This window comes from Drosophila ficusphila, unplaced genomic scaffold (assembly GCF_018152265.1).
Source record: "Drosophila ficusphila isolate 14025-0441.05 unplaced genomic scaffold, ASM1815226v1 contig_791, whole genome shotgun sequence".
NCBI classification, from domain to species: domain Eukaryota; kingdom Metazoa; phylum Arthropoda; class Insecta; order Diptera; family Drosophilidae; genus Drosophila; species Drosophila ficusphila.
In genome coordinates this window covers 6,805,510-6,819,631 of record NW_025064737.1, presented here as the reverse complement: position 1 = coordinate 6,819,631, position 14,122 = coordinate 6,805,510, and the positions used below count along the sequence as shown (strand labels likewise).

At 36.5% G+C, this 14,122-nt stretch overlaps 1 protein-coding gene across 1 annotated transcript in view; it reads left to right on the top strand.

The window, feature by feature from the left end:
- LOC108101102 (IDLSRF-like peptide) overlaps positions 1–14,122 on the top strand; it is a 35,214-nt gene that overhangs the window by 16,645 nt on the left and 4,447 nt on the right. The window contains exons 2-3 of the mRNA XM_017205312.2: positions 7,946–8,074; positions 12,225–12,423. Coding sequence (XP_017060801.1) covers positions 7,946–8,074; positions 12,225–12,423 — 328 coding nt within the window. The remainder of the gene's footprint in view (positions 1–7,945; positions 8,075–12,224; positions 12,424–14,122) is intronic.

Sequence of the window (14,122 nt, the reverse complement as noted above, 5' to 3'; positions counted from 1 at the left end):
CTTCCTTTATTCGCACACCATCTGTCAATGTGTAGGAGAGGGAATGAAAGCCAAAGACGGAACCGGAAATTCCATCAATTTAATGACTTCCCGTTGACGATTTCGCAGTCATTGCCGTTGACATTGGCAGTGGCCATTCGCACATTTGGGTCAAGGCTTCGTCCGCTGACAACTGTAGGATATCGTTACAATCCACAGATTAAGATAGAGTCACACCAACACCCGTATTTATTGCTGCAGTTGACTTTAGCCGCTGACTGTGACATTTGATAATTGCCTGCGACACGGCACTTGCACGTAAAGTTGTTAGCCAGGAATTTAATGGCACCACAAACCACTTGATTTGGGTGTTAAATGATCTGGAATTGAGTAGTTGTGGACACATTTTAATTCCAGTTCAGTTGACTAGTTTTAGGATCATGTTGTCTTAAAGTCATTTTAATTTATGTACTTTAAAGGAATAAGCTAAAAAGTATTTAAAGTACGTTTTGTTTTAAAATTGAATCTCCAAGTTATTTAAATATTCCTTGATTAAAAATTTGTAAAAAAACTTATTGATTACTAACCTATTTTAAATAATTGCTTAGCCATTTTCATCATATGTGAAATGGTTCTCATTACAATTACAAAAGTTATAATAATCATAGACTGATTCACGTTAAAATTTTAATTGGATTTTCTTTTTTATTATTTTTATTCGAATCAATAGTACCCCAAACCGATAAACTTTAATTGCAGTGAACATCCCGTGACAGTTTTGGTTGGGGAATGGTGAAAGTAAACAGACAAACAAACATCCAAATAGCGATTAGGATCATGTGAAATGCTTTCGTTCCATTCTAGTAATAGTGTCAGTGGCGCCTTTATTTTGTTTTTGTTTGTTCGTTTGTTCGTTTTTGCTCGCTTTTAAATTCCAAGTTTGCACTACGCTTTGTTGGATTCCATTCGCATGGCATTTGTTTGCACGAAATTATTTCCATTCTGGCTCGCTGGCTCGTTGGCTCGTTGGGTGCCATGCTTCTAATGCGAACTTTGACTGGTGGCGAATGTATCTGGCAGATATATATTTGTATCTATGTGAAGAACTCATTTGGGGTCGGTGGGTTCGCGGTTCTCCACACGCCAGCCAAATGACAATTGTTGGCCTGGCATTCAGTTTGATTGCGTGAAGTGCAGCCACAGTCATTTCAGATATTTCAGACATTTCAGCCATTTTGTGAATATATTTTTAGTCGAGTGGTGGTTTTATTTAGGGGCAAGGGGGCTCCAGGGGCAATGACAGGGGCAGGGGTAGGGACAGACAGTCTCTCGTTTTAGCTTATTTTAGTTTAATGACGTGGCTCTGTCTGTCCACAAGTTCAGTTGGCTCTGCAGAAATAACACAAAAATTGAACGCAATTTTTTTCGCAGCACAAAACTGCTGATGAAAACCGGTTTCGGTGTTGAGTTTTTGTTTTAGTTGGTAAGATAAATACAACATTTCAGAATTAACAATTTAAATTCTTAATTAATTTGGAAAGTTGTGTGCTTTTCCCCTGGTTTAAAAGCTTATAATATAATCCATATATATTTTTCATAATTAAGAGAAAAACAACAACAACAAAGTTACAATTTCCTGAAAATTTATCATAAAATAATACAATATAATTGTATAAATTAGTAAACAAGTTTGGACAAGAATAATATGTAGGTTAATTGAACAATAAAGAGCTCAATATCTTAACTATTAACAACCTAGAACGCAACTATTAACCATTTTTTAAATTGTTCAACCTCTCACTCGGAAATGCAAATTTCTTATCCAAATCAGCTATCTCTAAAAAGTATTTCACATCGTAGTTAATCAAGTTTCACTTCGTTACGCAGAATAAAGTAGAACCAGTAACCTTCGTTTGCTTTTCTGCTAACAAGCTGGTTGTAACGCTTTGGGCCATTAAATTTCCGCATGTTAAGAAAGGGCTCTGCACCTTAACTATGTGCTCCCATTTCCGCTTCATTTCCCGTCAACAAATTTGCGTACAAAAATCAAATTCACCCGGGCACGCCTAAGTCCTCTAAATGGAACGAATTGCATTAGTTTCCCGCACCCGTATCCATTAGAAAACAAAAAGAAAATCCGTGCTTTTGTGATTGTAAATTTTCTTTTCGCACATGGTTTTTTTCCTGTGGGCGTTTTCCACACTTTAACAAAGGCGTTTCCGTTATGGAAAGCGCATTTGTTTTTGCATTCATCCATTCGACGTATTTTTTCTGCCTTATTGGCCAATAATAGTGAAAAGTTTACGGCAGACTTTGGAGAGTCATAAGCTTGGTTGGCACTGGGTTTATTTTAGAGTGTTGTTTTTAACGACTCTGATTTTTCGTTTCTGGTGTGCTTTTAGTTAGATCAACAAATGGTAAAAGTTTTTCACGGTTGGGTTGAATTGGTGTTCAGAAAGATAAATCGTCTACCTGAATTTATATATTCTTTTTTTGTAAAAGCAATATTGATTGGCTTTCGACAGTACAACTTTATTGATAGAACAACGACTATAGGTAGCCTTGAAATTTATTCCGACCTTTGCTTAAATCGTTTAAAATAGTAATCGACATTTCGTTTCTAATTTAAATTAAAAATTCAGACATGACAGGTCAATCAAAAATGCAGACATGACATCTTGGTTATTACTTTAAAATACCAGTCACGTAAATAATGAAAGAGTTGAAGTGCGTGAGTGTGAACGTAAGTGTGTGTGAACAACGTCATCTGTGGGTGATTTAATAAAATTAATTAAATTTGCTTTGCGAGCAGACATCTTCCTTATCATGCAATTAATTAAGCTTCATCCTCCGTCAACTTCTCCTCTTTCATTCCAAGTTGCTTTTGGGTCTGCATATACTCGTACGTATATTTGTGTTTATGCAATTGGCCGAGTGCAATTAGCCTAAGCAGACTAATGGGTGTAGCTAATTAATATTTCAGAGAGGGTTTTTACATGTTCTGGCAACTAAGCTTTTAAGGTTTAAGAATGTTAAAATATTAAAATAGTTAGGTATTCGGTGTTAAGTGGGTGAAATGAGTTATTTTACTTAAATAATTATTTTAGTTACATTTATGAACTGCCAAAAACGTTTAAATTTGACATCTTTTAAAGTTATTTAATGTGTTGTCAAGGTTAAATGTTTTTATATTTAATATAAGAAAAATATTGAGTGGTTTCTTAAACTCTTGATAACAAGATAAAAATGATTTATTTAAAGCAGAAAATACAAGTTCTTATATATATTTTTTTCAAAAATCAACAATTCTTTATATTTATGGTTTTATCAACTCTTCTGTTATTTGTTGCAGTTTATTGTTCTTAGCGATTTCTTTGCTCAACCGATTGCTCCGGTCTTCCATCCCAACTATTTGTCATTCAGCTGCCATTCGAGCCAGAACACATTCGTAGACAATAATGCCAAGCCAGGGCCATATCTCACACTCAGTTGGCCTGAAGCGTAAACGTGGCCGTAACCGTAACAGCGGCGAGAAAATCGAAGCGACGCCGAGATGCATGTCCTCGAGGGCCAGGAATCGGTCGGATATATACCCATAGTGTGGCACTAATAAATTACGTCAGAGTTCTGTTTGCTGTGTGCGTGCCATTGCATACAAATGTGCTAATTTATAAGCAAAACAATTAGTTTCTGCTGCTGTTCTTGGCCAACAATTGTTCTTGCCACTGCACTAGAGTGCTGGTTTTCAGCCAAGCCAAACCAGCCAACAAAGCGACAAACCAAACACAGCCAACAGCCACCAGCCAAGGAAAGTAATTTTCATTAGTGCGCTACGACGTTGGCCAAGGGTGTGTGCAATTATTTAGTTGATATTGCGTATACGTCATTTTGTGCCGTTCCCTTTGTTTATTTCCCCACACGCTGTCGTGTAGTGCGGTTGGAGCTCCCCTTAGTTGGTAACTTTGGTTAGTCACTCTGCGGTTGGCATATGCAAAGCTTAATTATGGCTTAGAAATGTTTGTGTTTAAAGAACAGGGAAAGGTAAAGGAAGTTTGGTATTGTCTTGAGTAAGAATTCCCAACATGTTGCCACTATGGATAAAATATTAAATGCTAAGATTCCATTTCATATGAAACTTAAATTCTGCACCTTTAATACATCTTTGTGTAGTAAAATATATTATTAAAAATTGTTTTATTATGACCATTGTTTTGCTGCTACTTCTCTCGAAATCCACTTTCATACCTTAGTTCATGATACGAATCTCTTTATTGAGATTATTGCAAGAACTCCAGTTTTGCCATTTTCACTTACTTTCCCAGGATTAAATAACCCCCCGAAGTACAGTACCCATTTTAATGATTCCCATGTCAGACTTCCCCAATTAAAGGCCACCGCAAAAGGCAAGCAGTCGGAAGTTTCTCCTCCCATTAAAGTTAACTCTTGGTCATAACTGTACCTTGTTACCAGTTGACTCTAACTTGGTTTCTTGGCCGCTTATAAGCTGGCAGCTGTCAGTGTATCGAAGCCGTGCCGAAACTTGAGTTTCTTCCCTCTCCCCGACCACCAACTACCCATTTGTTTGGACAGATATTGCCCATCGGCCATAAGCAGGAGCCAACCCTCGACTGAGATACGCCCAGGCAATTGCGTGGGTCAGGTGAACTGCAATTGGCAGCCGAAGAAGCTACGAAGCATACAGACTCTATGGAGGAGCAGCAGATACAACAAACCCCAGTCAAGAGCTATAACTGTGTAATATTGCGTATACGCCATGCGTGACAACACCGCCTGATGCCGCTGCCTTTGCTGCTCGCAAATTGACACATGAAAACTAAAATTCTGTTAACTGCCAGGATGTCTGTGTTAAGGGAAAACACTGGGTAACAATACTGAGGCCTGAATTTAGAAATTAATTAAATAAGCAGAACAAAGCTTCAATTCTTACTAAATATATACTTGTCTAAGCTCATTAAAATATTTTGTTTAACAAAGTATACAATACTGATTTTAAACATTTAATTCGTATGTGGTTTTAAAATTTTTGCAGCCATAAAAAATGTATTTCACTATCTTTTTATGGCATCCACAATATTATTATTTTAAGGCGTTTTGTCCCTTTAAGTGTCGTATTTCGCTCAAAGTTGCACATAAAAAACAAGCTCGGCAGCGACGACTCACAATTTTGTTGCACAGTGTTATTACACCCTTTTATGGCCACAGTGCCGGAGAGTTAAGATTATTCCATAAGGGGACAGCAACAAAAGCCGAGTGAACGAATATTTCCTGGTGTCACGTGCAGCGCTTAGCAAAATGCTGTACGAGTTTCTGGTTTCTGGCTTTTTTGGACATTGTCAGGCGAAAACAACATTGTGTGTGGCCAGAAGCTTTACGCTTCATTTAACACTGGTTTGCCTTGTATACGCTTATTATTTTTCTTCTTTTTCGGGTAGGGAGCTGGAGAAGCAACGTCTGAGTTGCTAAAACCCATGGGGCGCAGTGTTCTGCGTGCTGACTTCATATTTATGACACTCTTGCAACATTCATTATGTGTGTAGCACACGAAGGAGTCGTGGCCCCGCCTCATTGATTTTCGAAAATTAATATCAGCCTGCACAGGCCGCATTTTGTGGTCGTCTGGTAAGCGAGAGTTTATGAGCTCGTGCTTTTAAACATGTGCAAAGCGTCTTTATAATGCTAACAATAAGTAAAGGGGAAAAGAAAGTTGTTTCGCCTTAATATAGCATACTGTTTTGCGTTCCCTTTTTATGCATTTAATAAATTAAAATCACTTTCAATCTTAAGCTTAAAAGCCGCACCTGAATTTAGAACATAAAATGGAATTTGAAAAAAGCTCTAAGATTGAGAGAAGAAAATCTCAAAGATTTATATACAAAAACAACAACATACCTTCTTTTTATTACATTCTCAAATTGTATAAAATATTCAAGCAGCATTTCCACGAAAAGTTTGGTTAGCCATTCGCATTCAAGCAATCACGTAAAATCGTAAACCGAAAAGGCATTAAAAATAATAAAGTATTCAAATGGTAATCAATTGCCGTATAAAACGAGAAAGTGGACGGGATAAACTAAAACCGACAACAAAATAAAGGAGAAAACAAACGCTTTCAGTGCCACAACAAAGTACAAAAGTTGTCCTTTTTATACCACATAAAAGCCAACTTTAAGTGCGAAAGTAAGGGCCAGCTTGGACATATTCCAAGGGAGGAAACCAAAGAAGGGAAGACCGGTTAAAGGCCAGACCAACCCTTTGGCTCATTTGACCTTTTCAATCTGAACACAACACGCTCAATAAAGCGAAACACTCTTCGCACTGAGTTACATGCTTTGAACTGATTTTGGAGGGATTGCCAGGGGGCAGGGCATAAATATTGGATCCCTCTGCCTGTCAATTAGTGGTGCCGAGCACATAAATTCCAATTTTTTTGACATTAACCCAAACATAATGAATCACACGAAATTAACTTGTCTCGCGCGTGCCACAGGGCGTATGTGTAATGCCAGTCAGGTTCTTTCACCTTTACAGTGGCCAAGGTGACAGGATAAGGGCCTTTAAAAAAATCTGTGAAAAAAAATTGTTCATCATATTTCTGCAATGATACTTAACTCGGTTCTCTTCTGCTTATTTCTAGTTTTCCTCAAAAAGTTAGACACAAAAAAGGATAATACAAACTAGACAAAAAAAACAGGAAAGAGGAAAACTTCAGCGAAACTTTAATAGAAAAATATGTCAAGTATCAGCACAGAAGTTTGGCAGCAAGATAATTTCCTGTGGCAGAATATTAAATCCAACTTTGTGCTCAGCCAAAAGAGACTTAATATTTGAATGCTTACCGTATTTGTAGCAACCATAAAATAAAAGCCGAAAAGCCAAGTTTCTGTTTGCGGTGGGGATTTAATCTACATTTGCCAGCCGTGGAAAATGCCGTCGGAAAATGAATATTGTTTTTTTCAAAAATGCTTTGCTTCTACTTTACTCAGTCTCATAAAACCAATTTGCCTCTGCCAGAAAGGAGACGTTCGCAAGCAGGAAAAAATAATATAAAAAAGCCGGCAAATTCAGCCTCACAAAAAGTAAAAACAAATTGTATGAAATATGTTGAGTTTTGGCACAAGCAGAAACAATAAATTCAATTAACTTGCTCCGCCTTTTGTTCGCTCCTTTTGGGTGTTGATATTTCCCTCTGATGGGAAACCATCATCATACCCTTATCCTTTCCGTTTTTGTACACCCTCCATAAAACTGAAAGCTTTCTTAACGCCCTTTTATGAACAGTGAAAATGGTGCTGGGGAAAATGTAAACAATAAACAGCATGAAAGCAAATTAATTTGCTTAATTGTCAGATAACATTTTCGTGATATTTTTTATTATTTTTGTCTTTTTTATTTGGTTTTAGCCATTGTTTGTTTGTAAATTTAATTGAATTTCCTGTTTAATGTTGTTTTTAACATAGTTATTAATTAGTTTTCCATTAACCAAAGTTAAAAAAGTTAGTTTATCTGTATGCAAAATCTTTTGCAAAAAAACATGACATCAATTTTTAAAAAATGCTTAGCAAAGAAGTTGTTATAATTACACAAGCTACCATGGTCCTAGATTAGTGATAATAAATAACCTGTGGTTTGCATAGAGATATATTTCTGCAACAATTTATTTACGTAAAATCTGGGCAAACAAATAAAGCCAGCATAACCATTGATCTGAACTAAACCATTGCGTAAAATAAACAAAAAAAATAAATAAATACACGAATATTATGGCAAGCAAATCCGCTTATCGATTGTAAGCAAAATCATAATATTTGTAGACTGGCTTTTTGGAAAATTCTTAAATGTTTTTCAACGCCATTAAATACCGGATTAAAGCTATTGATATAGATTATATTTAAAATATTTAACAAGTCCGCCAAATAACAGACATATTTTTCAATTCCGTTTGCAGAAGCCTGTCATCCGTACGAGCCATTCAAGTGTCCCGGCGATGGTAATTGCATTTCCATCCAATATTTATGCGACGGTGCACCAGATTGCTCTGACGGATACGATGAGGATATGCGGCTGTGTACGGCGGGTAAGTCATGTTACCAACAAGCAAAGAGTTGTGATTGCCATTTCAGCTTGGCTTCTAATTGAATGCACAGCGTTTGGCCATCAATAATTCCCCTTGGTAAGCTTTGCTCTGCTCCTGCTAGAAAGTGCAAGTTTCACAAGAGGGAAGGTCTGCGAAAATTACCTTCAACAGGAAATTTTAGGAAATGAGTCAGACCCAACTTGAAATATACTGCGATTATAAGTCACGGTCAAAAATGATTTTTTCCCCAAAAGCGGAAAAAAAAAACTTTGTCTAGGTCGTGTCTCATTCTAGCATACTTTCCTGGGCTCACTGCCACCTAATCAAATTAGAGCAAGATGCATCCAAGTTTTTCAACAAAATCTTAGAACTTTCTCCGCTTTTTCATTGTCCGTCAACTATGCTTTTTTGCGCAAAGTTTTAAGTGCAACGAAAATGAGCTCCTCGTCAAAATGGTGAACAAAAGTTGATCGATAAATCTTTTTAAGGTTTCGTGTATTAAATATTTATGAAGCGGCTTTTAAAAATAAATAATGTGGTATAATTGTATTAGTATTTTTGTAAAAGTAAAATTAATTAAAATAACCGTGTAATAGGTGACGACAGTCAAGCATATTTATTCACAATTTAAATAAACTCTCAGAAAGGACTAACACTTTGGGTAATTTAATTATTTTCTAGTTTTCGCAATCAATTATATTGTCTTATAGTAGCTGGCCTAGGGCAGGGAAAATTAATTGCAATCACAAAAGTAATTGCCTAAATTTGAAAAGCAATTAAACATGTAATTTAAATTCACACTCGGTTCACGACACTTTACATTAAAAAAGGATAAGAAATTCTATAAAAGGGAGGATGAGTAATGACAGTTAAAGTTTTTATAGTTTCCCTAATTACGACATAAATTATATATAACAAAAAAATCGTAATAAGTTATAAAATTCGTTACCCATACAGGCAAAGAAAAGGCAGAACAAATTGGCCGGAAAACTTTACCATGTTGGGGGCAGGGAAGATTTCCACCCGCTGAGGCAACCGAAAGCGGGAAATGCGAAACTCGAGGCCAAACAGCAAATTGTTGCTGCTAATTGCCAGCAATTCACTTGCCTGAAAGTTGAGATACAAGCCAACACCACACCTCCCCCACCCAATTTCGCCCACTTCCACTTTCCATTTCCAAATTTTCCTTTCCCTTATCTTCTTCTTTCCCTGTTCCAGGCACAATAGCATAAATTTTCGCCGGTTTTCCGCCATTGTTCAGGTCGGGGAAAAAAAAACTATTTTTCGACAATGAAATCATTTAGGAAGTGTCGGCTGCTTTGGCGCTGGCGAAAGTTATTGCTTCAACCTCGGCGGTCCTTGATAAATTATTCGCCCAGTTTCTCGTTATTATCGCCACATTCTCCGCTTTTGTCCTCCCAGTATCCTTGGTTTGGCAGCTAGGCAACAGTTGAAAGACTAAACGAATGCTGATGCTCGAGTTTTTGTTTGGGCCACTGCTTACTTAATTATTAGGACTTATAATCTTTTCACAATGTCCTAAATAACTACTTCTTTATTGATAGAAATTATTGCGCTTTTTATATAAACAATTATACCAAAGGCAGCAAAAAGGTTTTTTAATTTAAGAAGTATGCCATACTAAACTTAAAATTGATTTCTTTTAAAGTAACTTTACACAGTGATGTGCCTTCAACATATTCATTTTAAACTTCGTCCATTCATAATATGTTTTTCATGCATGCAAATTAAGGTTGTTCAGGATCTTTTTCATACCCTCATTGGCTTTTAAAAAAGGGAACGTTGAAGAAAAAAGAGTTAAATTGCAATGTACAGCGTTTGAAAAACTTTTCACACGCTGCACTCGAATACCCTTGGGAAATTAACATAATTTTGCATACATTTTATTGGCCAAAGGCAGTGGAGAAAGTTTAAAAAATGTTAACCCACACTGGGTAGGAATCGCCACGTAGACTTTATCTAAACTGCTGATATACATCGTCCGGAATATGTAACAAGTTAAAGGCAAACAACAGGCGACAATCCCAACTCCCATAAACCCCCATTCCCCATTTCCCATTCCCCCTCCTCCCTTCCCTCCCACCAATTGGGTTCAGTCCCCCGAGCGAAGCACACAATACATGGAGGCACTGAAGCTCATGTAGACGACTCCCCGGGCAATGTAAAGAAAATGGTCCCAGCAGTTTCGATTAGAGCATACCCAATATTTCTAGGAAGTGCAAAAGCAGGCTGGAATTTAATGTTAAAGGTCTGAGTTGTTACTGAACTTTTGAACTCGAAAAGTTTTTCCAGCAGATATAAAAATTCATGATAGTAAAAGGTTTTCATTAAATATTTAAGTGTTAATATCAACTTTAACAAAGGGTCAACTCCTCTTTTATACAAAATTATCGGTTTTTTCATAAGAATTTTCATCATGAACAGAGTTTAAAGACGACTCAATAAAACAAACAATGTATTCATCCGAAATTCGTATGTTAATCTTAATTTTAATAAAGTGAAATAAAATACACCTATTTCATTAAGTGAGTTTTATTTTAAACGAGTTTCGGACAGAAACAGCTTTCCATTTCATAATAATTTTTATTAGCGAATTAATTTAATGCTAATTGTGCACATTAATCTTGATGACAATTAAACAAACTACACGCAATCACCTTATAACTACAGGGTACGAAAAAAAAAGAAAAATGGAAGGAGGAATGGCTTGCAAACGTCGCCATTTGCATAACAAATACAGTCAGTAACTGTATCAACACACACACATCGAGTATGAGACCCGTCCAGGATACGTGTCCTTGCAGCCATTAAGAATTCCAGCATATGTGAGCTGGATGGTGCACCCATGGGTTAACAAGTGCAGTCAGTGGGTTAAAAAAGCGACGCCAAGTGCCGTTAAGTCTGCCCTTTTTGCATGACTGACTTGGGTGACTGACTAGCTGACTGTTGGACCACCTGGCCGACTGACTGAATGACTGACTGGAACACTGACTGACTGACTTACTGACTGACCCATAAATGTTTGCCGGAGCCGAAGAAAAACTCAAATAAACACAAAGGAAGAAAGGGAAAGAAATGTGAATAAATGGTGAAAAACGAATTCAACAGGAGCACGAAAACGAAATGAAAAATATATATTCCTTTATGCTGAGAAAGTGCTTCGAAGAAAAAAATATAAAAGGGGTGTAATCCAAAAAACACATCCAATTTAAACGAAACCCGAAAATGTATACTCTAAAGCCTCACGCATTTTAAAGAACTTAAAAAAAAAACAATTGTCCCTTTTACAATAAAGATTTTTTCGTTTAAACATTTTAAAGCCATCGAATTATATTCCAAACCTGTCTTTAATTTAAGCACTCAAACCTGTAGTTTCCCATGAAATGTACACTGTCAGAATAATGAATTCGGATACATTGCAACAAAACTGATAATTCAATAAACTCAGATGTTGCCTCATAGTAAATTTAAATCCTTTGATATCCTTGCTACATTTAAATCCGCGTTACATTCATTTCAGTTCATTTCCCACGAGAAACTACGATGAACAACTAACTACAATCTAAAAAACAAACAAAGAGAAACTCTAATAAAAGTTTTTCACTGTTTTTGGTTTTAAGTACACGGGTTTTTTTTTGTCCTCTAAATATTTAAAAGCTTTGCCATTGACCAAAAATAACAAATCTCGCAGGACGCTTCACCCCCTAAATAATTCATTCTCGAGGAAGGACTTATTTTATATGCACGCGTGCGTTTGAGGTTGAATCTGAAATGGGGAAAAGCAACCAGTTCACTATTAATATTAATGCCTAGGAAATTGTCAGACAGTAATAATATAAATTAATACCTTAATAAATATGTTGGCGGGTAAATTCAGTTTTAATGACTTGTAAGTAGAAATGTTTTTTCATTTATTAATCAGCAGTGGAATATTGATTCCGAATTGTTTGTCGGCTTAATGAACAAAATCAATTTAAATGGGAATAAATTATGACTGCGAATGCATTAAGCTGATAGCAATCAAGGTATTCAATAGTTAATTAATTACTTTTGCAGGGCTGTATTCTTCTCACCAAAAACGTTGTATAATTGCAGCCGATAAACATGTTGTTTGTTTTATTAATTGCAGCCAAACGGCCGCCGGTCGAAGAGACCGCATCCTTCCTCCAGAGCCTGATCGCCTCGCACGGACCCAATTACCTGGAGAAACTTTTCGGCAGTAAGGCACGTGATGCCCTTTCACCTCTGGGCGGTGTGGAGAAGGTCGCCATCGCTTTGAGTGAGTCGCAAACGATTGAGGACTTTGGCGCTGCCCTTCATTTAATGAGGTGAGTACCTGTTTCCCAAACTATTCAAACCTAAACAGCAGCCGAAAATGTTTTGGGGCTTATGCACTGAAAAACAAAGTAAACATATTACCCATCGTACAAAATTCATAGTAATTCAAAGTGGGATAATCCATATATATTCTATCTATACTTTTCTAAATAAAATTTTAATATGAATCACCACAAGATAAACGGAATTGTAATTTTTAACAAAATATTGCAATTATGGTATACGAAAGACACTAAAATATTCAAGTTTCAAATACCAATCCTGTTTCGAGAACTTATCTGTTATTTCCGTATGCGAAAAATACTTGAATATCAATGCAAAATTAAGTTAGATTTTCTTACATATTTATGTAATAAAAATATGTTATATTTTTTTCAGTGAAGTGCCCTTGGGTGCAATTTCTGTGCTTGAGTTAGTTGCTTGGCTGCCCCACAGAACCCTAAAGCAAAATTATTTCCCCTTTTTGTCAGCTGCTTTTCGAGCTTGAAACATAATTTTAGCCAGGTTCTAAGCTGCTCTGTGTTATATAAATAATGGAAGCTCTTTAAGAAACTGTGCGCAGCCCCAGGCTATTTTTCCTTTGTGGGGGAATCCTTTTATTTGAAAGAAACTATATAGTGGAAGTCCAGAGGCCAACCGATGTCCTTGTCCTTGTCCCATGAATTATCTTTTGCATCTGGCTGTGTTCGTGGTTCGAATCCCTTTTCAGTGCTCTGCTATTTTTGTGGCTGCTGTAAAAATATTACTTGCAGGGCTTAAGAAGACCACACAAACATCATGCACACAAAATGTCACAAAATTTTAAAAAGCATATCTTGTTCATGTTTATCATATTCCTATCCCCTTTCTCGGTTTTATTTTATGCAGAGCTTCTTTATGGCTTCTGTGTTTTTCATATTGTTTGCTTGGCTTGTCCTAAGCAAACAAAATATTTGCCTATGACTAATGAATTTAATAATGAAATGGGAAAACCGGAGCGGACAGTTCGTAGCAGAGTTTATTCAGTAATTTATTTGAAGCAAAACTTGGAAACATAATAACAAAAGTTGTAAAAATGAGAAATGGTACATTGTTAGTAATTGGGTCGACTATCCTTTTTAATAGTCATCCTTTTTGGGATTTTTACTGCCAAATAATAATGTTTTTAGAATCAGTTGAACGCTAGTAATTAAAGCGGTCCAAAATACCAGACTTAAGCCTTTACCCTGTCGATTACGCTTTGTTAGGTCCTAACATGTGTTTTTCCAGCTGTCTTAATTACGTTATACTTCAGGCTCTTTTCCTACCAGCCTCATGCTACAATTTCCAAGATAAACAAAAGCCAAAATTTTAATTAACAAAAATAACAACAAGCTAAACACGAACACAAACGAGGGAGATGCCCAAATATCAACATCGAGAGAGAGAGGCCAAAACATGAAAGAAAAATTTTCATTAAATTAGTACAACAAAAACTACCACACAATTGGGGCTGCAAGGTGAGTTGGAGTGGCAATAATAATAATCATAAAACTGTGGGCCATGCAGGCGGGCACAAGGATCTCAAAACTGTGAGCCAGACAAAAGGACACGAAAATATTTTCCTTCACGCACATGTTGATAAATTAGCAAGACACAAAAAAAGCCAGTGAAATAAGGGGCTGAATGAAATATAAGAGGGTTTCGTTTGTCTGGCTGCGCTGGAAATTT